At 39.8% G+C, this 25,425-nt stretch overlaps 1 protein-coding gene and 1 non-coding gene across 22 annotated transcripts in view; one reads left to right on the top strand and one right to left on the bottom strand.

Moving 5' to 3' along the window:
* The window catches only part of Rnf212b (ring finger protein 212B), an 87,736-nt gene that overhangs the window by 29,684 nt on the left and 32,627 nt on the right, over positions 1-25,425 (top strand). For 8 of the 21 annotated variants that reach the window (XM_074068352.1, XM_074068353.1, XM_074068358.1 and 5 more), the window contains 3 exons: positions 8,997-9,097; positions 11,853-11,905; positions 12,119-12,193. The exons of 4 other annotated variants lie outside the window; for them this stretch is intronic. In XM_074068352.1, the coding sequence (XP_073924453.1) occupies positions 8,997-9,097; positions 11,853-11,905; positions 12,119-12,193 (229 nt within the window). Of the gene's footprint in view, positions 1-4,951; positions 5,321-6,641; positions 6,755-8,996; positions 9,098-11,852; positions 11,906-12,118; positions 12,194-16,730; positions 16,873-25,425 lie in introns of those variants that run through there. 9 more of the 21 variants (XM_074068362.1, XM_074068361.1, XM_074068369.1 and 6 more) reach the window with 6 other exon arrangements.
* Positions 19,925-20,031, bottom strand: LOC141422022 (U6 spliceosomal RNA). Its single transcript, XR_012446691.1, has one exon. It is a non-coding gene; the product is annotated as a U6 spliceosomal RNA (small nuclear RNA).

Below are 25,425 nucleotides of genomic sequence, written 5' to 3'. Positions count from 1 at the left end.
CTTTTTAAGGCTGAGTAATACTTCATTGTATGGATATATTGCATTGTTCATCCATTTTTCTGTTGATTGCCAATAGTGAGATTTCTACCTTTTGGCTGTTGCAAATAATGCAATATTGGTGCATACTTATCTGTTTTAGTCCCTGCTTTCAATTTTTGGGGGTATATATCTGGCAGTGGAATTGCTGGGTAATGTGGGTAGAATAGTTCTATGTTTAACTTTTTGAAGAACCATGCTGTTTTCCACAGCAGAGGCACCATTCTATATTCCCACCAGCAATGTACAGGCTTCTAATTTCTCCATATCCTGCCCAACATTTATAACTTTTATTTAAAAAAACATTATAGCCATCCAGGCACGTGCTGGTGGCTCGTGCCTATAATCCTAGCTGCTTGGGAGACTGAGATTGGGAGGATTGTAGTGTGAGGCCAGCATGGGCAAACAGTTCACAAAACCCCATCTCCAAAATAAGCAGAGCAAACTGAACTGGAGGTGTGGCTCAAATGGTTGAGTGCCTGCTTTGCATGGGTGAAGTCCTGATTTTAAACCCAAGTCCCACCAAAAAGTTATCTATATCTATATCTATATCTATATCTATATCTATAGCCATTCTAGTAGTTGTGAATATTTATTCAAATATATATCTCATTGTGGTTTTAATTTGCATTTCCCTAATGACTTGTGACATTGAACATGTTTTCATGTATCTATTTGGCATAGGTAGATCTTCTTCCTTTTTTTTGGCAGGTGACCCTGGGCAATTTTATTACTTTACCCCTGCACCTCAGTTGTTTCATCTATAAGATGGAGTTAAGAACAGCACCCGTTTCAGAGTTAGGATTAAATACATAATGCAAGAAAAACAATTTGCTATGTGCTCCACATGCTGAAGAGCAAACGTTAGCCGCTATTACTTACACACCAATGTCACCAACCAGGGATGGAAGGCTCCACACAGAAAATAGGAACCGATAATACAGTCTCTTGACTCCTGACCCAGACCTATGAGCTGCCCCATCTAAGCCCAGGGAGAGATGTCCTGACCTTCACCGGGCCTCATGCTTGCTAGGCAGGCTCTCTGCCACTTGAGCCACTCTGCCAGCTCAGTGTTGTGTTGGGTTTTTTCAAGATAGGGTCTCACAATCTAGTTGCTGGTGCTGGCTTCGAATAGTCAACTTCTTTCTTCTTTTTCATGATTGTTTTGGCTACTCTATGTTCCTTGAAAATTCATATGAATTTTTCAATGTATGCAAAAAATGCAGCTAGAATTTTGATAGGGATTGCACTGAATCTGTATATTGCTTTGGGTAGTATTGTTGTAAATATTAAGTAGTTTTCCATGTAGAAGTCTCATACTTCTCCTTGGTTAAATTTATTTCTAAATATTCTATTCTTTTTTGATGTTCTTCTAAATGGATTTTTTTTGTCTTTGCTTCTATTAATGTGGTTTATTACCTTTATTGATTTTTGTATGTTAAACCACCCCTGCATTCCTGGGATGAAGCCGACTTGGTCGTGGTGAATAATCTTTTTGATGTGTTGTTGAATTTGGTTGGCCATTATTTTATTGAGGATTTTTGCATCAATGTTCATTAAGGAGATTGGCCTATAGTTCTTTTTGGAGGTGTCCTTGCCTGGTTTTGGGATAAGTGTAATACTGGCTTCATAAAATGTGTTAGGCAGTTTTCCTTCCCTTTCTATTTTGTGGAACAGTTTAAGGAGGGTTGGTATCAGTTCTTTAAAGGTCTGATAGAATTCAGCAGAGAATTATTCAGGTCCTGGACTTTTCTTTTTGGGGAGACTCTTGATTGCCGCTTCAATTTCTAAATGGATTGTTTTCTATGGATAATTTATTTTTGACAATGGCAATTTAGTTGAGAAAAGATATTTTCAAGAAATAGTGCCTGGACAACTGGATACCCTTATGTGACACACACACACACACACACACACACACTTTTTTTTTTAAATTTTTCATTCATATGTGCATACAATGTTTGGGTCATTTCTCCTCCCTTCCACCCACACCCTGCCTTCCCCTCCTGCCCCCCACTCTTTAACCCACACTCATACCATATAGAAGAATCAACCCCAAATGAGTTATACATCTAAGTGTAAATAAAAAACTGCAAATCTAGATTTCTAGTATGAGACTGCTGGATTAAGGTACAAATACATATGTAATTTTCCCATATATTGCCATTTTCACTACAAGGCAGTTGTATCATTTGATATACTCACCTGCAATATATGAGAACACCTGTTTTCTCACTATATGAACTGAGTATGCTATGACGTATTTGAATTTCGGTGACTCTTTCCCTTAGAGTCACTCTGCCAGTCCTGTTTTTGTAAAGGGTATTTTCAAGATAGGGTCTCGTGAACTATTTGCCTGGCTGGCTTCGAACCTTGATCCTCCTCATCCTGCCTCCTGAGTAACTAGGATTATAGGTGTGAGCCACCAGCACTTGGCTAAATATTTGGATTTCTGCCAACCTAATTAGTAGATGGAAAGGGTGCTTTGAGGGAGCTTTAGTTTGTATGTCCTTTTATTAAGTAAGGTTAAATATCTTTTAATATGTTCAAAGGTCTTTTTTTCTCTTCTCTTTCATTCAAATTTTTATGAAGTTGTTGGCTTTCTTTTTAAAAAAGCTTTTTGTGTTTTTAAAGCTCTTTAGTATTTTAGTTGATGATTTCCCGGTTTGTCACTGTTTTAGGAGAACTTTGGGGATTGAACCTAGTGTGTGTCTTTAAGCAGGCCAAGCACAAACCCTACCTTCGTTCAAAAAGAAAAGTGTTTATAAAAACTTTTCATAAAAAATTTATGAAGTCAAATTTATCAATCTTGTGTTTTCTCTAGGTTTTTGGATTCCTGGGTTGTAAAAGAATTTTCTTCTAGTACTTGTATGTTTCATTTTTACATTTAGATTTCTGATCCATTTGAAATGGTTCTTCATGACCAATGTCAGAAACAGATGCAGTTTTAGATATTTCCAAATAGCTATCCAGTTGTCCCAACTCTATTTAACTCCCCCATCCCAGTGAATTCTCTACCTAATTATAAATTAAAATTTCCAAGTGCATTTGGTTCTATTTCTAGGATTCCCATTCTGTTTCATTAGTCCGTATGTTTTTTGGGTTGTTGGTGCTGGGGACTGAACCCAGGGCCTTGACATTAAGCATATCCTTTACCAACTGAGATACAACCCTAGCTCTGGACTATGTGTTTATTTCTGCACTAATTATACATTTCTTAAATTATAGAGGCTTTGTAATATATTTAATACTAAGTGGGGCTAGTTTCCCACCTCATATAGCACTAAAAGTTTTTGGAATTTTCTTGGATAGTCTTGTTTATTTCTTTGGTTGGTTCCTATATGAACTTTGTAATCAATTTGTTTAATTTCAGGCAAGCAACCTGTTGGTGTTTTTATTGAGCCCATGCTAAATGTGTAACCTAACTTAGGCAGAACTGCCATTATCATAGTGTTTCTCTTCTTAAGAGCAAGGCATCTTTTTCTACCTACTTAAGTTGACTTTCGTCTCTTTCCTTAGTGGTTTAAAGCTTTCTTCATAGATAGTCACATATTTCTGTTAAGTTGTTACCTAAGTACTTTTTATCTTCTTTGTTACTTTTTTTTCGGAAGGGAATTGAATCTCGGGCCTCATGTACATGCTCTATGACTGACTTACACTCCTGGCCTGATATTTTAAATCCTGTCTTCTCTCCTATTATATCCTGTCACTGGTTATTATTTGAATATGGAAGGCTACTGTATTTCTGTTTGTTAATTTTACACATGAAGACTTTTTTCTCCATGGTCCTAGTGAACCCAGGGCCTTCTGTATGGTTGACATGCTCTCTATTACTGAGGTACACATCCAACCCTGTTGTTAAGTTTATAACCTGTTACTTTACTAAATTTTCTTATTGCTTAGTTTTTCCACTGATTCTCTTAATTTTTTTCAGATATATAGTGATATCATCTGCAAAAAAGAGATGTTCTTATCCTTTTAATGTCCCAATATCATGCTAAGTGTTAGGGCATTCTTGTCTCCATTTTAACTTTAGTAGGATGTGTCTAGCATTTCCTCATTAAAAAACAAATGCTGGCTAGACATCAGGCATGGTGACTCAGGCCTGTAATCCCAGTACATGGCAGACTGAGAGAGTAGGATTGTAGTTCAAGGCTACCCTGGGCTACATAGTGACAAACTGTCACAAACAACATACTAGCTAGGACCAAGTATAGTGTCAAAGGCCTATAATTCCAGTATTGGGGAGACTGAAGCAGGAGGATTTTTGAGCCAGTCTGGGCTACATAGTGAGCCCCACGCATATGCCTGTTGGGGCACACACACACACACACACATCCCAGCATTCCCCCACTCCTACATTTTAATCATGCTAAATAAATAACCATGGATACCAACTTTACTGCATTTTAAAATTGGAAATAGGTGTGAATTATGACAAGTACTTTATTGGTAACTGTCAAAATGGTCATATGATGTTCTCATTAGAAATATTACTATAGACCAGGCTCAGTGGTGAGCACCTGTAGTTCCAGCTACTAAGGAGGTTGAGGTGAGAGGATTGCTTGAGACCAAGAATTCAAGACCAGCTTAGCAACATAGTGAGTTTGTCACAAAACAAACAAACATACACATTTAAAAATATTACTATAATAAATTACACTTAAGGATTTCCTAACCTCGAAGTATCTTTCATTCCTATAATGAACATCATTTGGTCATAATGTACAATTTTTAAAACGTATTATTGCATTCTATTTGCTACTATCTTCTTTAAGATTTTTGAATCAGTATGAATGAGATTGTTATGTAGTTTTCTTTTATGCAAATGTACAATCTTTAGCATGTTTTGCTATCAATGCTCATTTCATAAAATTTGTTGTTTCCTCTTTTTTTAGACCAGAATATTTAGTTAGAATTAAGATTATATTTAGCAAAACAATTTATGCAATAGTTTGAATTATAGTTTGAACTAGTTTTTATCATGGAACACCATTTTTACTTGAAAACAACTGACATACAACTATGGCTTCAGGCCTGGGTTATTGGTGAACATTTTTGTCAAAAATAAACAAAATAGCAGGGCACCAGTGGCTCACACCTGTAATCCTAGCTACTCGTGAAGCTGAACTTGGGAGGATCAAGGTTCAAGGAAAGCCAATAATTCTCAAGACCTCATCTCCTAATTAACCAGAGCAAAATGGACTGGAGGAGTTGCTCAAGAGATAGAGTGCCTGCTTTGCAATAAACAAAGCCTGGAGCTCAAACTCCAGTCCCCACAAAAGTAAGTAAATGAACAAACAAACAAAATGAGCTTGTCATATCAAGGAAAACAAATATTCTATTGGTTGCCAGTGATACATTCAAACTTTCTTATGAAAGTTAGAATTTTGGAAAACTTGTACCTACAACTGTCAAATTGACAGCTTCTCAGTACTCTAAGACTTATCTAATGAGCAAGGTGGCTGTATATCCATTTCAAGTGCAAGGTAGACCAACGGATTTTAATGTGACAGTATAAAAAATCATTGATATGGTTTAGATCCCACTTTGCAACTAACTTAACAAATTCGAACTTTCTGAATTTGGTGTATAGTAGCCAAGACAAATGTTTACAGCTATCTGAAAAGGTTATTAAAATACTACTCCTGTTTCCAGGTACGTATTTGAGTGAGTACAGATCTGCATGCACCTCAATCAAAGTAGCATGTTGCAACAGAGTTAAGGTAGAAGTATGTGATTACCAAAAAGTGTTTAAAGCCACTCTTCACAAACTTGTCCGTTGACATGTAATGAGTTTATTATTGTTGCTTTCAAATGAATTAATAAATATTTTAACAGGCACATATGAATAATAAAAGAAAAATGAAAAAAAAATATTTTAAGAATTTCTCACTTGTAATTGCTAACACAGAAAATACCGATCAGTGTGATCCACGGAATCAATAGCTCTGTGGGAATCTTCAGTAATTTTTAAAATGTAAAGGACTTGTGAGAACGAAAGTTTGAGAACCACTACTTGTCATGAGTTCCTGGGGAGAAGCTGATGTTCTGCTTTGCAAGCGCCAAGCCCTAAGTACAAAACCCAGTCCCACAAAACAAAAACAAACGCAACTTCCCCAGAGGTTTGTTAGTTCTCATTTTAATATCCACCCGATCGCTATCCGTTTCATTTCTTAGTTTTCCTATTGTTGACTGACGCCGTTCTTTCGAGGCACCCATTATTTTCTTCATTTCGTTTTAAAATGCAGTGTTAAACTTTCTACTGCTTTGTGACTCCATTTGCTATCGTGTTCTGGTCGTTACTTCCAACGTTTTCCTTCTACAGTAACACGGACGAGATTAGATCAGAATCACTTTCGGTCCCCAATGTTCAGTAAGCAGGGAAGGCGGCCACCATCGGGGTGAGTCGTCCGCTGGACGCCCCGCCCCCTGCCCCTGCCCCGCCCCTGCCCCGCCCCCTGTCCGGCCCCCCGCCCCGCTCACGCTCCCCGGTCCCGCCCATGACGCGCACGCCGCCTCTGGCCCCGCCCATGACGCGCACGCCGCCTCTGGCCCCGCCCATGACGCGCACGCCGCCTCTGGCCACGCCCAAGCTCTTGTGTGGAGTTCCGGGAGCTCCTTATTTTCCCGCCATTTCCAACTTCGTGAGGAGAGCTGGGCAGGTCGGTGAGAGCTCAGGTGTTCTGGGATCCCAGCGGCCAAGCTCACGGGGAAGGTAGCTGAAAGAACTTCCGTGACCCCTAGAAAGTAGCTTTGCGCTCCGGGTCGCCTTCCCCGTTGACTGGCTCTCTTCCAGTCACCTGGTGTGCCGACTTTAAGCCGGGCTTTCTGTGGTTCTTTAGACCCCCTTCCGACTGGGCGCTGGGGACGCGGGCGACAAGTAGGGGGACCTCTGGACACCATGCTCAGTGGGTCGTACAGTGAGAATTACTGACGTGCCGTACCATCCAGCCTGCAATCGTTCACTCCGAAACCGCTTCAAAAACCAGCACGGAGAGAACCGAGAAGGAAGAGACTTCAATGGGGCAGTTGCTTCCTGTTTTGATTCGCTCTGTCCAATTTAACATGGCATATTCACTATGCACATTTTTTGTCTTTTTTTCGGGTGGCTCTGGGATTTGAACTCAGGATCTCACTCTTGCTAGACAGGCGCTCTACCACTTGAGCCACTCCACCAGCCCTGTTTTGTGGTGGGTGTTTTCGAGATAGGGTCTCGAAAGTTGCTGGGGCTAGCCTTGGACCTCTAGCGCCCTGATGAGTCTCCCAGGTAGCTGGGATTATAGACATGAGCTACTGGCTGCCAACACTCTTGCTTTTTTTATTTTTCAGGGAGCGTCTCTAGTTTTTGCCTAGGACCAGCGTTGGACCTCAGTCCTCCTGTCTGTGCCTCCCTTATAGCTAGGACCACAGAAATGCACCACCACACCCACTTATTGGTTAAGATGGGGTCTCACTAACTGTTTTGCTCCCTCTGGCCTCAAACCTCATCCTCCAGATATCTGCCTCCTGAGCTGGGAGTTACAGGCATGAGCTACCATGCTCCTTTCTATCTTTGGTAGATCAGTCTCTTTGTTTAAAAATCCCACAGTTACATTTGCTTGGTTCTATATTTAATAAATAATGTGAAATTGGTATAGGCAGAAAATATAGGATGTATGGTATGGTTACCATGTGTAACACAGGCTATTGAACGTGGGAGCAAGGGCTTTATACAGTGAATCAGGAGATGAGGGCTTTAATCACAGAACTAGCACTAACTAAAAATGGAACTTTGTACAAGTTATTTAATTTCAGTGATAATCATGTACATGTTTTGAAAAAAAATTGAGACTGAACAAAACATTAAATGATTTTCAAGGCACTTTCCAGATCTGTGATTCTGAATTTCTGCAGGCTACAAGGGAAAATGTATAGCTGAGACTATTATTCATCAACCCTATCTCAAGTGACTAATATTGTGACTCTATATTTGGTCCACTACTTTCTCTTGGCTCCACTCTCCCCATATCACAGGAAACCATTAAGAAAGAAATAGGTAGCTAGGTGTCAATGGCTTATGCCTGTAATCCTAGTTACTCAGGAGGCAGAGATCAGGAGAATTGCGGTTCGAAGCCACCTGGGGCAAATAGTTCCTGAGGCCCTATCTTGAAAATACCTAACACAAAAAGGGCTGGTGGAGTGGCTCAAGGTGTAGGCCCTGTGTTCAAACCCTAGCACCATAAAATGGAAGGAAGGAAAGAGGGAGGGAAGGAGGAAAGGAAGGAAGGGGTGAAGGTTGTTGGTGAGGCTCAGTGGTATAGTGCTTGCCTAACATTCATGAGGCCCTTGGTTCAATTCCCAGCACTGGAAAAAAATGGTTTATTTTAATGAGATCATTTAAAAATTACAAATTGGTACATTAATTAATCCAGAAAATTTGGGCAACACAAAAAAGTATAAGTCAGGCATGGTGGTGCACATTTGTAATTCCAGCACTTGGGAGGTGGAAGCAGAAGGATGTTGAGTTCTAGGCCAGCCCAGGCTACATAGCAAGGCCTTGTCTCACCCTCCCACCCAGCTCCCCCCAAAGAAGGCAAAACAGATACCTACACTAATCTCATCACTCAAAAAAAGTCTTGCTACTGTCTTCCCACTACTTTTCTAAGCATAGGTATATTTCTCTCTCTGTCTCTCATTAGTGGTATAGTATAGTTCACTGCTTTTTCTCACTTTTTAATGATATGTACTTCCTTATAACAACTGGAATGCCCCTAGCAATGTGCCTGCACCACAATAAACTCAGTTTTGCATAGATTTTGGAACAGCTATAATTATGTTACACATTATTCTTTTTAAAATTTTTTATTAGTCTATAATAGTTGTACAGGAGGATACACTGTGATATTTACATATGTGCTTAAAATATATCTTAGATGTATCTCCTCCATCATTCTATTCTTATTCTTTATCTGCTGCAGAATGGATTGGTTTCACTGCAACCAGTGTTTCCGAAAAGATGGGGCCCATTTCTTTGTCACCAATTGTGGCCATATTTTCTGTAAAAAGTGTGTGACTCTTGGTGAGTGACTTACTTGTTTTCAAGATTCAGGCAAAATTGTTTTAATCTAGATATAATGATTAGCCATTTCTCTGTGTCTTATAATTAAAATCACTTGGTAAGCCTATAGTGGTGTGGATACTGTAAAAAACTGTTGATTTTGAAAATTGAAAGAATCCATTAATAAAAAATGCTGCTAAATGATTTAACAAATGTTACTTGAGCATCAAAAGGTACTCATCAGTGCTGGCATAGTGGCTCGAGTGGTAGAGCGCCTGCCTAGCAAGCTTAAGGCTCTGAGTTCAAACTCCAGTACCACCAAAAAAAAAAAAAGAGAGAGAAAAGGCTATTCAATAGTGTTTTGAAGTCAATGATTATGATAGTGTGACTTTACAGTTTAAAAAAGCATTTCACATGTACCAATTTTTAAGTACATTTGTTACATTATTTATTTAAGGTAAACAAAGCTTGTGGAGTGGCTCAAGTGTTAGAGTGCCTGCCTAGCAATTCCAAGTCACTGAGTTCAAACCTCAGTGCTACCAAAAAAAGCAAAAATAAATAATAGTATTAATAATGATAAAAGGACAGCCATTCTCAACACACTCAAGTTCATTGTGTGGATTAAATAAGTAAATTCGTGAAATGAACCAAAAATACCCCAAGCAAAGTAAACAGAATTTTTTCTAAAATGTTTTCAAGGTGGTGGCTTGCTGTGTAGCATAGGACAGTCTTAATCTTGAGACCCTCCCTTTTTGTTTTCTTTTTGCAGCACTAGGGTTTGAACGCAGGGCCTCACACTTGCTAGGGAGGCACTCTAACACTTGAGTCATTCCACCAGCCCTCTTGAGCTCCTCCTGCATTAGCCTCCCAAATGCTGGATTATAGGTATATGTCACTGCACCTGGCTATCCATGCCAATTTTTAGTAATCTTCACCACAGTCCTCAGTGGTGGTTACTAACTAGTAGAACTATTTTACAAATGAGGAAAACTGACTCAGAGAACATAAGTGATCTAAACAAGTTCTTACAGCTACTCAGTCATAGGAGAGTTGAATTTATGATTGTGTATGTGTGTGGTGCTGGAGATTGAACCTAGGCCCTCCATCATGCTAGGCAAGTTCTTTACCACTGAGCTGCACTCCCAGCCCTGTTTTTTTTTTTTTTTTTTTAATGCAAGAATACTTCTAAGGTCTAGGTGAACAGACATAATGGCAGGCTTCTATAGTCCTAGCTACTGGGTAGATTCAGTCAGAAGGGTTACCTGAGTCCAGGAGTCCAAGACCAGCCTGGGCAACATAGTGAGACTATCTCAAACAACAACAAAACATTACAAGGTATGAAAATTCTTTGTAGAAGAGGGATTTAGAGTAGGGTGCTTTTCTCAAGGAAGACTTCGCAGAAGAGGTACTAATTCTATGCAATAGGATTGCATAGGTTACCAAGTGGATAAAGCAAGGAAGGTCATTCTAGTTTAAGGCAACCACATGTATAAAGACATGACATCACCGGGCACCAGTGGCTCACGCCTATAATCCTAGCTACTTGGGAGCTGAGATTAGGAGGATCACAGTTCAAGGCCAGCTGGGCAAATAGTTCTAGAGATCCCATCTCCAAAATAACCAGGCCAAAATGGACTGGAGGTATGGTTTAAGTGGTAGGGCACCAGCTTTGAAAGTGCTGTGTTGTCCCATAAAAAATAATAATAATTTGCACTTGCTAGCTCACACTGGCAACAATATGGAGGGTAAACTAGAGGGGGAAAAAATCTTTTCCTTCCCTAAGGAAAGAACAATCAGGTTAGGTGGTATCTGGAGAAGCTTTTTTCTCTATGTGAGTTTCATGATCCTTTTAAGTTATCTGCTAATGTAATAAGATGGGTAATAGCAGTTCACTTTGTAGTGATTTGTCTCTGAAGCATAAGCCATGTGATGTTTTTTCCTGACATGGCTCTCAATAAATAACTAGCATTGTCATAAGTAAAATTGCAATTTATAAGGAAAGAATAGGAAATTTAATTTTTGCCTTTTCCAGATTGAATTAATTGGAAATAAGAACAGGAGAGCTTAAAAGCAAGATATTAGCAATGTGACAACAGGGTGGAGTGACTGAGGAGTTTCTTATAACTCAGTGTGTGCCTGCTGCCAGGTAGATAGGATAAAAAAAAAAGAAAAAACAAAATACAAGAGTAACTTAAAGCTAAGACCATTGTGTTCTTCCTAATACTTTTTTTAGGGGGTGGGGTGGGACTGGGATTTGAACTCAGGCTTCACATTTGCAAAGCAGCTCCTCTACTGCTTGAGTCACACCTTCAGTCCATTTTGTTCTGGTTATTTTGGAGATGGGGGTCTTGAGAACTATTTGCCCAGGCTGGCCTCAAACCTTGATCCTCCCAATGTCAGCCTCCCAAGTAGCTAGGATTACAAGCATGAGCTACCAGTGCCCCACCCCAGTACTCTTGTGAATGTACACCAGCATTCCTGTTGGGTGTTTAGAATTATCTCTCTGTCTCACAGATGAAAAATCAAGAATTTTTTTAAAGACAGGGAGATAAGTAGAGGTATGGTGTGAAAGCCTTAATATTTCATCATATTGGCTTAGAAATACTGATTTAGAGAACAGAGCTTAGGTTAATGTCCTTTAATGGCACAATGATATTCTAAATTCAGGAAAACCCATTCCTTCTCTTGCTGCCCTACTTGACCGTTACCATGTACTTTAGGAAAATCATTACCTCATGCACATGAAAACCAAATGTTTTTTCCATTTTTCTCTCAGAAAAATGTGCTGTTTGTGGTACTCCTTGCAAGCATCTGGCTCTTTCTGATAATGTAAGTCTTTTCCCCTATTATAAACCATCTGGTTCCATTCCTAGCCTATAAGAAGTACATAGAAAGTACAGATGATGAATTAAAACAAACAAACAAACAAACACAGATAACAATTATAAAAAGGCAGAAAAATTACTCTGTTTCATTCCAGTATCAGTATTTTATTTCATTCTATTGTGAATATTCTCACTGTATATCTTACTCTCTTCATAGCTGAAACCTCAGGAGAAGATGTTCTTCAAAAGCCCTGTAGACACAGCTTTGCAGTGTTTTAGTCACATCTCTCAGGTATGAAAAACAAAAGTTAAGAAAATATTATTTTTCCAGGCACATTCTAATTGCTTTTTATTCCTTTATCAAAGATTCTCTTTAGACTGCCATTCTACACAATGGACAGAAACTGCTCTTGGCTTTCTTCCTTGATACAAACCTCAGCCAGTTAACTTTTTATTGGCTTAGAATCTGTGATAGGCTATAAAAGCCACAATGTGGGTAAATCTTGCTTTATGTTTTCTAGGTCTAGTAAGCAGTTCCTACAACTGGTGGATGTCCTGGGGAGCTTTATCATCTTTCTCTACAGATATATGCATCTTTTAAAAATTGTTTTGAATATATAGAACTGACCCTGCAAACAACAGATTTGGTAGTTTAATTCTTGACCTTTTTCTTATAGACCTATATTTGTGAAGGAATGTCTTGTTCATCATTTTCTTTTTTTGTGTGGTGCTGAGGATTTAGGTTTTTTCTTTTTGCAACAGTGGGATTTGAACTCAAGGCCTGTGTTTGCTAGGCAGGTGCTCCACCACTTGTGTCACATCCCTGTGTCTTTTTGCTTTAATTATTTTCCCAATATTGTCTTGCAGTTTTACCCATGCCAGCCTAAACCATGTTTCTCCTATTTAGACTTCTCTGAGGTGGGGGTCTTGCTTAACTTTTTGACTGGGCTGGCCTCGAACTGCAATCCTCTCAATCTCTGCCTCCTGAGTAGCAGGTCTTTTTCATTTGTCAGTGACCTTTCTAGTAATAGTTAACTCTTCACTTAAGAGTTCACAACTGACTGCTTGAGTTTTAGAAAATATTTGTCTTTTCCTTGATGCCTCATATGTTGGCAAACCATTGACTTGGGTAGGAATAATAAGAATATAGAGGAAGGTAGAGAAAAGAGTTCCCACTTGAAATAGTTCCCAAGTTGTAAAAACTGTTTTTCTTTCCACTTTCTCCTTTGCTGAGATTATGTTGTAGCCTCATGGGAGTCCTATCTTGGAATGTTTCTTAAGATTTTATCACTTTTGTTTTCTCTTCTTTCTCCTTTTTTCTTTTTGCTTTTTTTGGTTCTGGATATTGAACCCAGGGCCTTGCACATGATAGGCAAATGCTGACCTGCAATCCCAACCGTTTTTTTTTTTTTTTTTTTTTTTTTTTTTGAGATAAGATCTCATAAGTAGTTCAGGCTAGCCTTAAATTTGCTGTGTAGCCCAGGATGGCCTCATACTCCTCCTGCCACTGCCTCCCTGGTGCTGGGATTATAGTCATGTTCCACTGTACTTGGCTTCACTGTCCCCCCCACCCTCCCACCCCCACCCCTGTCCACACATACACCATGGTGCTAGGGATCTAAGATAGGGTTTCATGCATGTCAGGCAAGGGTCTACCACTAAGCTACATCCCCAGCTCCTCTTCTTCTCAGAAAACACCTTTTCCAAACATGAAGATGATCCTTAGTCATTTTCTGGTTGAAGATAGTGGGTTTCTTCAGTGTTTTACTCCCCTCCTCCAGTCTTAACTCTGGAGATAGACTAAGGGGATTAGAGTTTTGGCTGCATCCTGTTTTTAATTGCTTGGGTGAGCCATCCTATTTGAGATACTATGTTTAACATTGTGAGGAAATAAAAACCAGCTGAGACTCAAGGAGAAATGTCAAAAAGGTCACATGAACATGAGAAAGAGTAGCCCTTTGGTTAATAACTAAACCTAGGGTTAGTTAATCATCAGTGGAGAAATTATATGTTGTTTGAATCTTAACCTGCCTAATCATGGGACCAATTACACATGGTTAAATAATCACGATAAATAGAAAGGGTCAGTTAATCATCACTTTAGTGAAGGTCCAGTTTGGTGAAGTCAGCAAAGGCTGAAAAATGTATTTTCCTAATCTGTGAAGTTGAATAACTGTAATACCCAGGTTGATTCATGCAGGTGTCTGCTTAAAACTTCTTTCCTCAGCCTGACCTGTACTGATTCTCATATCTTAAAGTAGTCCCAACATTGTCTGCTCCTTGTTCTACTTTACTTCTTATTATAGCTCTTATCTCTAACTTTATATTATATATTTGTTTATTGTCCAAATCCTACATTGCAAATAAGCTCCATGAAGACAGAGTTGTTTGGTTTTATTATTCTATTTGAATAGTTCCTAATATGTAACAAATACCCAAAACATTGTCCTTAAATGAATGAATAAATGAACTGCCGCTCTAAATACAATCCCCAATTTCTATATTGACCTAACAAGGGCATTTTTTCTTCTGTACTCTGTGCCAGTGGTTGATAAAGCTGCCTGTTTGGAATTCTTTACTTACCTTTAGATAATTTTCAAAGAAATTGGAGAGCCCACTATGGACTCATTACCTTTTTTCTATTCTTGGTCATAGACTGCACCTTTACCCACAACTCACCATCTTTCAAATGCATCCCAGTAATTCTTCCTTCTTTAGTAAAAGCCTTTCTTGATTTTTATAGACAGGGTTTTGCTCTGTCCGTTTTACTCACTGAACTGTGAACATTTCAAAGGCAGGTATTATCTTTTTAACACCCAATGTCTAACTAGGTGCATAAGCAATGTTTGGAAATGAATGAACACATATTAAGGTTGGTTAAGAGGAAGGTTATTTGAGGTAAGGTCAGAGAAATAAGTACTTATAGGCCGTGGCAAGGAATTTAAATTTTCTTCTATGTGCAGTAAGACATGAAAGAAGGGCTTTCACAAGGAAATGGCATTATCTGATGTATAAGTTTAAAAGAGAATCTTGCTGCTGAGTAGAGAATGGGCCATAGAGAGATAAGGGAAGAAGCAAGGAGATCAGTTACCAGGCTGTGGAAAAAATCTAAGCAATACTGTTTGGGTTAAAGTGGTAGTGATAGAAATGGAAAAAAAGGTGGGGGTATAGTTCAGTGGTAGAGCGCTTGTCTAGCTTACACAAAGCCCTGGGTTTGATCCCTAGCACCACAAAAAAATGGGAGAGGGTGTTAATTTTGAGCTGTGTTTTCCAAGAAAAACCAGTAAAACTTGCTTTTGATTTGGATGTGGGTAGTGAGAAAAAGAGGAATCAAGGAAAAATGCCTGTTTTTTTGTTTGATTTTTAACCTTAAGCAGATGAGTGGGATAATTTTACCATTTACCAAACTGAGAAGATTGTTTTGAGGGAAAATATAATTTTGGACCTGTTAGGTTTTAGATGCTTGTTAGAAAATAACAGAGATAGAAGTTAGGAAGGGAGATAAATTTATCATTTTGGAGCTTAGAGCATGGAATGAAACTGAGATAAAAGTGCAGAACTTGCCAGAGTACAGATAGTCCTTACCTTAGCTGGGGAGTCTTGCCATGCAGCTCAGTGGTAGCTTATCACATGCAAGGACGTGGGTTCATTCCCCAGTACCAAAAAATAACAAATGAATAAATAAAGCCTTGGGAGAACATGAGATCATCTTCTCCTATATTGAAGAGTCCCTTCAATAATTAGCAAGCAGGTAGAGGAAAAGAAGTTAGCAAGGAGCTTCAATCAGAGGTAAAGAACATGGTGTCCCAGAAGTCAAGGAAGAAAAATGCTTTGAAAAGGAAGAAATTACTAGATGGGTCAAATACTGCTGAGACGTGAAGTAATATGAGTATAAGGTAAAGTCGACTAGATTTGGCAATGTGAGGATTGTAGGTGACTCTCACAAGAATACATTGAGTAGAGATTTGAGAAAGAACACTGCACTGATAGGTGTTTGTCTACATTCAGTCTACTTCTTCACCTTCCAAATCTCTCCACAACCTTCTTCAGTCTGGCACTGACTATCTCACTGTAAAGACTCCTGCTGAGGACACTGACAGCACCTTCATTATCAAATTAAGTGGGTAATTGTTTTGTTCTTATTGTAAATCTCTTAATAGCATTTGAACTCACCTTGAAATATTCTTTCTTTGGCTACCATAACCAGCTTTTGCTGCTTCTTTTTTGGATTCCTCTTTATCTGCCCATCTTTTAAGTAGTAACAATTCTCAGAGTTCTGTCCTACTCTACTTCTTTTAACTTCCATGGATAATCTCATACACTCCCATGGCTTCAATTATCATCAATGTGTGGATAACTTCTATTATCTCTAGTAAAGATCTCAGGTTAAATATGATCTCAGATGAGTCTTCTCTGAGCTGATCACTGTATCTAAATTAGGTCTCCCTGTTGTTCTCTGTTATAGAAATCTTTTTTCTTTTTTTGGTGGTGCTGGAACTAGGTCTTTATGCACACTGGGCAGGTGCTCTACCATTGAGCTATGTCCCCAGCCCACTAAACTTTTTCACTTCCTTATTTGTTGTTGTTGTTAATTATATGCTTTATAGATTAAGTTCATATAGGCTGGGACCAATTCTGTTTTGTTCATTGTTATAACCCTACAATAATCACAGTTTTGGTATAGAGGAGGCACTCAATAAATCTTTGCTGAATGAGTGACTCTCTCACTTTTGAGCTTCAGAGCCATATGTTTACTGATTTGATGTCTTCCTAGCTCAACATATCCCAGTCTGAATTAATTATTCTTGACATCCTTCTATCTCCCCCAGCCCGATGTATGCAGGAAAACAGGGGTCTTCCTGTTTCTATCATGAACGATAACTATCATCTACATGAGGACCAAGCCAAACATCTAGGAGTTATTCTTGATTTTTTTTTCCACTTCATGTATCCAGTCCATTACTAAAGCAGGTTGGTTCTATTTCTAAAACAGCTTGAATCTTTCTGCTTTATATCCATCCTCCTAGTTCAGGCTGCCATCTGGATTAATACAGTAGCTTTATTTGTTTGTGTGTGTGTGGTATTAGAGTTTGAACTCAGGGTCTCATGCTTGCCAGGCAGCATGTTCTACTTGAGCCATATCCCCAGTCCCTATAGTAGCTTCCTGACAGATCTTTTGGCCTCTGATCCTTTCATTTTCCTGTAAGTTTTTCATATTGAAGCCAGAAGAATTATTATAAATGTAAGTATGTTCGTGTTATTTGCTTATTTATTTATTGTAGTGCTGGGGATTAAACTCGGGGTCTTGTGACTCCTAGACAAGTGTTCTACCTATATCTCTACCTATACCTTCAATCCTATTTCCCTTTTAAAGCCATGAAATACAATCTTTGCTCTAAAGATGCTTCTTAACAAACTCATAAAGCCAGACATGGTTTGATTCCTGCTTATCTCTTCAAGTCTCATTGTATCCTCAGCCCTCCCTCAAGATGAATCTGTTTTAATTGTTGCTTTGAGACAGGGTTGCACTATGTTGCCCAGGCTGATACTGAACTCCTGGGCTCACACAATCTTCCTTTATTGGCCTCCTTAATAGCTGAGACTATTGCACACACCTAGCTTTTTAATTCTATAGTTTTCTCAATTGCCTCTGGGCCTTTGTACATGCTATTCTATACATCTGGAACATTCTTGCCACAAAAACGTCTGGATAAATACACACAGTGTAGCTGGGCATGGTGTTTCATGCCAGTAATCCCAGCAGTTGGGAAGCAGAAGCAGATTATGAATTCCAGGCCAGCTTGGGCTATATAAGTTTGAGGTCAACCTAGGTTACATAGCAAGACCTGTCTAAAAAAAAAACCAAGCAAATAAACAAGTACACACACACACATATACACATACACACACAGTGCATAATACTGTATTATATTATAATTTTCTGTTTACATCTCTGTATCCTCCTTTGAGGGCAGTGATGATATCAGTCTTATTTATTGTATGTATCAGTTCCTACCTTAGTATGAGGAACATGGAAGGATTTAATAAATACTTTTTTAAAGAATGAATAAATCAGTTTTTCCTATCGAGGTTTTCCTTTACTGTGTATGAAATATGGAAAAGTTGTGATACTGGCAGACTAAACTTGCATGTTAGCTTTTAACTTCATTTCTTTGAACCACTTACACTCCTTCACATGCAGTTTAAGGTACTAATCCTCATCTTACTTATAAAGAGCCAATGGTTCCAGGTGCTGTCTACTTGGGAGGTTGAGATTGATAGGTTTGCAGTTCAAGGCCAGCCCAGGCAGATGGTTTGCCAGACCCCATCTCCAAAATAACCAGAGCAGAACTGACTGCAGGTGTGGCTCAGGCGGTAGAGTGCCTCCTTTGCAAGGGTGAAGCCCTGAGTTCAAACCCCAGTCCCACCAAAAAAAAAAAAAAAAAAAAAACACTGAAAGCATTCTGAAAGCTATATAATGTGGAGAATCAATAGAAGGTTATGAAAGGTCACAAGTCCACAAGAAATAACTAAAGACCATATAAGTAAAAATAAATTAGATTTTTTTTTTTTGAGACAGGATGTTGATATGTAGCCCAGAGTGGCCTTGAATTTACAATCCTTCTTCCTTAGCTTCTTGAGTGCTGGGATTACAGGTATGAACCACCATGCCTGGCTGTGTTTTTTAAACAGTTTTCAAAGGGAGGTATAAAATACCCATCTAATTTTACAAGTAACAGGTTTATTGAGATATACTTTATACCATAAAATGCGTCATTTTAAAATATGCAATTCAGGGGCTTTTAATAAATTCAGAGAATTGTGTATTCACTACTATCTAATTTTAGAACATTTTCATCACCCAGAAAGAGACCCTATACTCATTTGCATGCACTTTCCCAGATCTTCCTCATCCTTCCCAACCCCGGGGAATCACTAACTTACTTTTATTTCCCTATAGATTTTCCTATACAGAGCATTTTGTAAATATGTAATTATACAGTGTATGATCTTTTGTGATTGGATGCATTCACCAAGCATAATGATTTCAGGTTCATCCCATGTTGTTGTATATATTAAGATTTCATTAGTACTTCATTCCTTTTTCTTTTTCTTTTTTCTGGTGGTACTAGAGCTTGAACTCATGGCCTTGTGCTATTAGACATATGTTCTGACATTTGAACATATTTTTCAGATAGGGTCTTGTGCTTTTGCCTAAGCCAGCTGTGGACCAAGATCCTTTCACCTCTGCCTCCCAACTAGTTCCAAAGAGTTGGGATCACATACGTACAGCACCGAGCCTGGCTTTTTTCGGCAGTACTGGGGTTTGAATTCAGGGTCTTGTGCTAGCTAGGCACTCTACCACCTAAGCCATGCCCTCAGCCCTTTTGGCCTCAGCATGTTTTTGTTTGCTTGTTTTTGTTTTTTTGGTGATACTGGGGTTTGAACTCAGGACTTTCTTGCAAAGCAGGCACTCTACCACTTGAGCCACACCTCTAGTCCATTTTTTGTGGTTATTTTGGAGACGGGGTCCTGAGAACTATTTTTCTGGCCTGGCCTTGAACCTCGATTCTCCTGATCTCTGCCTTCTTGAATAGCTAGGATTACAGGTGTGAAACTATGGTTTGAATATGAAATGTCCCCCACAGGTTCCTGTGTTGAAGTCTCGGTCCCAAGATTGTGGCACTGTTTTGGGAGGTTCTGGGAATTTTAGGAAGGAAGGCCTAGTGGAAGGAAGTGGTCACTGGGGGCCGTATCTTATCCTAGGCCTTCCTGTTTTTCTCTTTCTCTGTTCTTTGCTTCCCAGTCACCATGATGTGACTTGCCCTGCTCCACTATGCTTTCCTTACTATGATAGACTGAAACCTCTGAAATCATGTGCAAAATAAATCCTTCCTTCCTTATGAGGTTTCTGTTAGATATTTTGTAACAGCAATGGTTTGACTGACACAGAAAATTGATAGCAGAGAAGTGGGATCATGGCTGTGGTTAAATATGACCATTTGTTTCTTTCTTTTTTTTTTTTAATATGGAATGTGTCATGAGTTTATGTGTTATCCTTGCCCAGGGGCCATGCTAATCTTCTTTATATCATTCCAGTTTTAGTATATGTGCTGTCAAGGCAAGCACGACCATGTGGTTCTTAAGCCTTTGAAACTGGTTTGCGGGAAGAATTTAGAGTTTGGAAGATACGGGCTGGAGAAACCCTAGAATGTTGTAAACTCAGCTTAATAGGGAATTCTGGTGGAATCTGAAAGGATCAGAATGTTGAAGTGAATGCGGACAGTAATGATTGCTCATAAGGTTTCAGGTGGAAATGAGAACTCTATTGGATTAGACTAGAGGTTGTTGTTATACATTGTGGCAAAAATAGTTGTCTACATTTTGTCCGTGCCCTGAGACTTTGTCAAGGCTAGTTTAAAGGTAACAAACAGGCTAAGGCAGAGGAAATTTCAAGGCAGTACAGCATTTAGATTATAACTTGGATACTGCTGGCTGCTTTTAGCCAAATTTACAGTAAGAATTGTGAGTAAAAAGGAGAACTGAAATGTTTGAAAAATCCAGAAAAGAAGCAAGTGTAGAGTTGTAAACCAAGGAAAGTGTGGTTTCTAAAGAAATTAGCACTACTAAAAAGAAACCAAGTACTTTACATTAGGATAATAGGAAATATGCTTTAAGGGCATCTCAGGAATTGGCCAGAGCCCACCCATTGTGGGCTCAAAGTATGAGAGAGAAAACTCATTTGAAGGATTGTTCCCTTAAGAAGAGAGTACCTCAGGAGTACTTTGGGGGTGGGGGTGCTGGGAAATTGTTTCCCTATGATTCTTTTCATGGTGCTCAGCCATCCAGGCACTCAGAAGCCAATGTGGCCCTGGTCCATGAAAGCCTGGCTACTGCTCCAGCTGCCAGTAGACCTTGCTGTCCTCCATGTGATAATGGTTTTGCCAGCATGTGAAATGTAATAGTTACAAGGTCACAGAGGCTTCCCCCTCAGGTTTCCAAGGAAAGCCTGGGAGACTGGACAGTTTGTGACAGGGATGGAATCCCTACAGATTCATTGACCTGAAAGGGCAATGAGTAAAGCTGTGAGTGAGGGTGATGCCACAGATGCAGTGGAGACCCAGGATGTTGGCACAGGCAATGGAAGAGGCCATGTGGACTATGAATAGCAAGGACATTGGGGCAGAACCAGCCCAGTCCATTGGAGCTTATGTCATCACACCATGTGCCCAGGATGCCAGATATGGAGCTAAGGGAGTTATCATTTGCCCTGATGGGTTTCAGTCTTGCTTTGGTTCAATCCTTCGTTTCCTCCCCACCACCCAATTTCTTCTCATTCCTCCTTTTTTAAAAAATTGTTTTGGCAGTCTTATAGTTTGAACTCAGGGCCTCATGCTTGCTGGACAGATGGTCTACCACTTGAGCCACTCCACCAGCCCTGTCTTTGTGTTGGGTATTTTCAAGATGGAGTCTTTTTAACTACTTGCCCAGGACTGGCTTTCTTTTTTTTTCTTTTATTTATATGTGCATACAATGTTTGGGTCATTTCTCCCCCTTTCCCCCCACCCCCTCGCTTACCCCTCCCACCCCCTCACTACCCAGCAGAAACTATTTTACCCTTATCTCTAATTTTGTTGAAGAGAGAGTATGAGTAATAATAGGAAGGACCAAGGGTTTTTGCTAGTTGAGATAAGGATAGCTATACAGGGAGTTGACTCGCACTGCTTTCTTGTACATGTGTGTTACCTTCTAAATTAATTCTTCTCGAACTAACCTTTTGTCTAGTTCCTGGTCCCCTTCTCCTATTGGCCTCTATCGCTTTAAAGTATCTGCATTAGTTTCTCTGCATTGAGGGCAACAAATGTTATCTAGTTTTTTGGGTGTCTTACCTATCCTCAATACCTCCCTTGTGTGCTCTTGATTTATCATGGGATCAAAGTCCAATCCCCTTGTTGTGTTTGCTCTTGATCTAATGTCCGCATATGAGGGAGAACATATGATTTTTGGTCTTTTGGGCCAGGCTAACCTCACTCAGAATGATGTTCTCCAGTTCCATCCACTTGCGAATGATAAGATTTCATTCTTCTTCATGGCTGCATAAAATTCCATTGTGTATAGATACCACATTTTCTTAATCCATTCGTCAGTAGTGGGCATCTTGGTTGTTTCCATAACTTGGCTATTGTGAATAGTGCCGCAATAAACATGGGTGTGCAGGTGCCTCTGGAGTAACCTGTGTCACATTCTTTTGGGTATATCCCCAAGAGTGGTATTGCTGGATCATATGGTAGATCTATGTTTAGATTTTTAAGAAGCCTCCAAATTTTTTTCCAGAGTGGTTGTACTAGTTTACATTCCTACCAGCAGTGTAAAAGGGTTCCTTTTTCCCTGCATCCTTAGCAACACCTGTTGTTGATGGTGTTGCTAATGATGGCTATTCTAACAGGGGTGAGGTGGAATCTTAGTGTGGTTTTAATTTGCATTTCCTTTATGGCTAGAGATGGTGAGCATTTTTTCATGTGTTTTTTGACATTTGAATTTCTTCTTTTGAGAAAGTTCTGTTTAGTTCACTTGCACATTTCTTTATTGGTTCACTAATTTTGGGTGAATTTAGTTTTTTGAGTTCCCTATATATTCGGGTCAGGACTGGCTTTGAATGGCAATCCTCCTGATTTCTACCTCCTAAGTGGCTAGTATTACAGGTGTGAGCCACCGTTGTCCAGCTCTATTTTTTATAGGGGCTCACATCTGGGAGTTTGGAGTTTGCCTTGAGTCTCAGAGACTTTGGACTTTTTTTTTTTTTAAGGTGATGGGGATTGAACCCATGGCCTCGCACATGCCAAACTCTACCACTTGAACCAACTTGCACACCCTTTTGTTTTTATTTTGTCTCTGAGACAGGGTCTTGCCAACTTTCCCAGGAGTTGGTGATCTTCCTGCCTCTGCCTTTCAAATAGTTAGGGTTGTAGATATACTCTACCACACCCAGGTGCACTTGAACTTTTTTTTTTTGGTAGTGGTAGGGTTTGAACTCAGGGATTTATACTTTCTAGGCAAGCACTCTACCACTTGAGCACACCTCCAGCCCTTTTTTCTCTAGTTATTTTTGAGATAGGGTCTTGCTTTTTTGCTCAGGCTGGCCAGGACCTCAATCTTCTTATTTCATACTTTCTACCATTACTGGGATGATAGGCACATGCCACCATGCCCAATTTTTTTCCATTGAGATAGGGTAACTTTTTTCCTGGGCTGATCTGGACCTGTGATTCTCCTGATAACAGCCTCTCATGTAGCTAGGATGACAAGCGTGTGCCACTACACCCCCAGCTTTTTTCTGTTGGGATAGGGTCTCGCAAACTTTTTTTGACTGAATTGGTCTAGAACTGCATTCCTCTTGATATCAGCCTCCCATGTAGCTGAAATGACAAGCATGTGCCACTGTACCAATCTATGGGTTGAGATGGGATCTCATGAACTTTTTGCCCAGACTGGCCTTGATCAGCAATCCTCCCCATCTCAGCCTACCAAGTAACTAGGATTTCAGACTTGAACTTTTAAACTGTGTTGGAACTGTTAAGACTTTGGGGACTCTTGGAAATGCACTAAATGTGTTTTGCATTATGAGATGGCCATGAGCCTTTGGGGGTCAGGGACAGGATATTATGATTTGGATATGAACTGTCCCTCATATGTTCATGTGTTCAAGCTTTGGTTCCCACCTGGTGGCATTATTTTGGGAGGTTCTGGAAACTTTAGGAAGTGAGACCTAGTAAGAGAAAATAGGTCATGGGGGCATGTCACTGGAGGCTATGTCTTGTCCCAGGCCCTCTTGTCTGTCTGTTTCTCTGTCTGTCCCTCTCTGTCCCTTACTCCCTCCCTCCCTCTCTCTTCTCCCCCTCCTTGCCTCCTCCCCTCCTCCTTTCTTCCTGGTCACCATATGACTTGCTCTGCTCCACCATGCTCTCCCCATCATGATGGACTGAAACTTCTGAAATCATGAGCAGAATAAACCATTCCTCCCCTAAGTTGTTTCTGTCAAGTATTTTGTAGCAACAACAAGAAAAATAACTTATACAACATAGCAGTGGAATCACTGGGTCAGATGTTAACTCTATGTTTAATTTTTTTTTCTGTGCTAGGGATCAAGCCCAAAGCCTCACTCATAGTAGACAGGCACTCTTCCATTGAGCTAGAGTCCTCTTTTTGTTGTTTGTCTTGTTTTTTGAGTCAGGGTCTCACTATGCTGCTGATAGTGATTATTTAAAACTCTCTGACTAAAATGATATTCCTGCCTCAGTCACTCAATTAGCTGGGACTACAGCTATGTACTACTGTACTAAGCTTATGTTTAACTTTGTGAAGAACTGCCAGAATGTTCTTTTAAGTGGCTGTACCATTTTACATTCTTTCTTTCTTTCTTTTTTTTTTGCAAGCAAAGCAGAAGAATTTATTGAGATAGAAAAGTGCAAAATGGGAGAGTAGAGCCCCCAGAGTTGTGGGGGAAAGGGTCCCAAGAGAGGGGACCAGGGAAATGATATGATCTGAGGTTTTTATCCATTCTGTCCAGGGTGTTACTCAATCACCATGTTAATTAGGTGTGCAGAAAGGAGCATTTTGGTTGACTATTCTGATTGACCAGTCCTGATCCTCACCCCATCTTTCCTGCCTTTCCTGCTTTTCACCCTTTAAGGTCACAGTGAGGTCAGAATGGAGGTTTCCAGGGGCCCTTCATTCTGTCTCATTTCCCCCTCTGAAGAAGTAATCATAACTGCCACTAGGGAAAGGAGGTGCTGACCATTCTTTGGCTGCTTTGAGCTAGAAAGGGGCATAGGTGGGGGACATACTCAGGGGCTTCTCACGGAGGCCCATGTAAGGGTCCCTGATGGATGGAGGTCTTTATTCGAGGCTCCCATTTTTATCTTAAACTTAAGAGGGAGTGTGACAAGGACAATTTAGTTGGCAAGAAATTTAGTTGACAGTTTGCCAGTACCAGGAGACATCCAGTTATTTTTTATAGAGGTGTTTTCCATGAATTTTATTGTAAATATCTTAGAGAATGATCCAAAGGCAAAATGAAACAGATTAAGGTTCCTGTCCATACAGTACCCCCACCTTTTTTTTTTTGTGTGGTACTGGGGTTTGAACTCAGAGTCTTCACCTTGAGCCACTCCACCAGCTCTTTTTTGTGAAGGGTTTTTTCAAGAGAGGGTCTTGCGAACTATTTGACTGGGTTGGCTTTGAACCACAATCCTCCTAATCTCTGCCTCTTGAGTAGCTAGGATTACAGGCTTCTGATGAAGTTCTGAAGTCTTGGTGGTACCTCCAAAGATGAAATCGAAATCTTCTTGTGAGATTGGGCCTGCTATGCTGGCCCAGCAGCAGAAGCACAGAGTTCCTGATTCACCCTGCAGTTCACAGCCAATGCACCAAATATGAAATGGGAGATTTGAGGGTTGGAGTTCTGGGGTTCTTGTCTCACAAAGTCTAAGAATGAACTTCACGGACAACAAGAGCAAGTAAAAC

Source organism: Castor canadensis, chromosome 3 (assembly GCF_047511655.1).
Source record: "Castor canadensis chromosome 3, mCasCan1.hap1v2, whole genome shotgun sequence".
NCBI classification, from domain to species: Eukaryota; Metazoa; Chordata; class Mammalia; order Rodentia; family Castoridae; genus Castor; species Castor canadensis.
The sequence above is the reverse complement of the archived record's forward strand: the minus strand, read 5'-3'. Positions and strand labels throughout refer to the sequence as shown.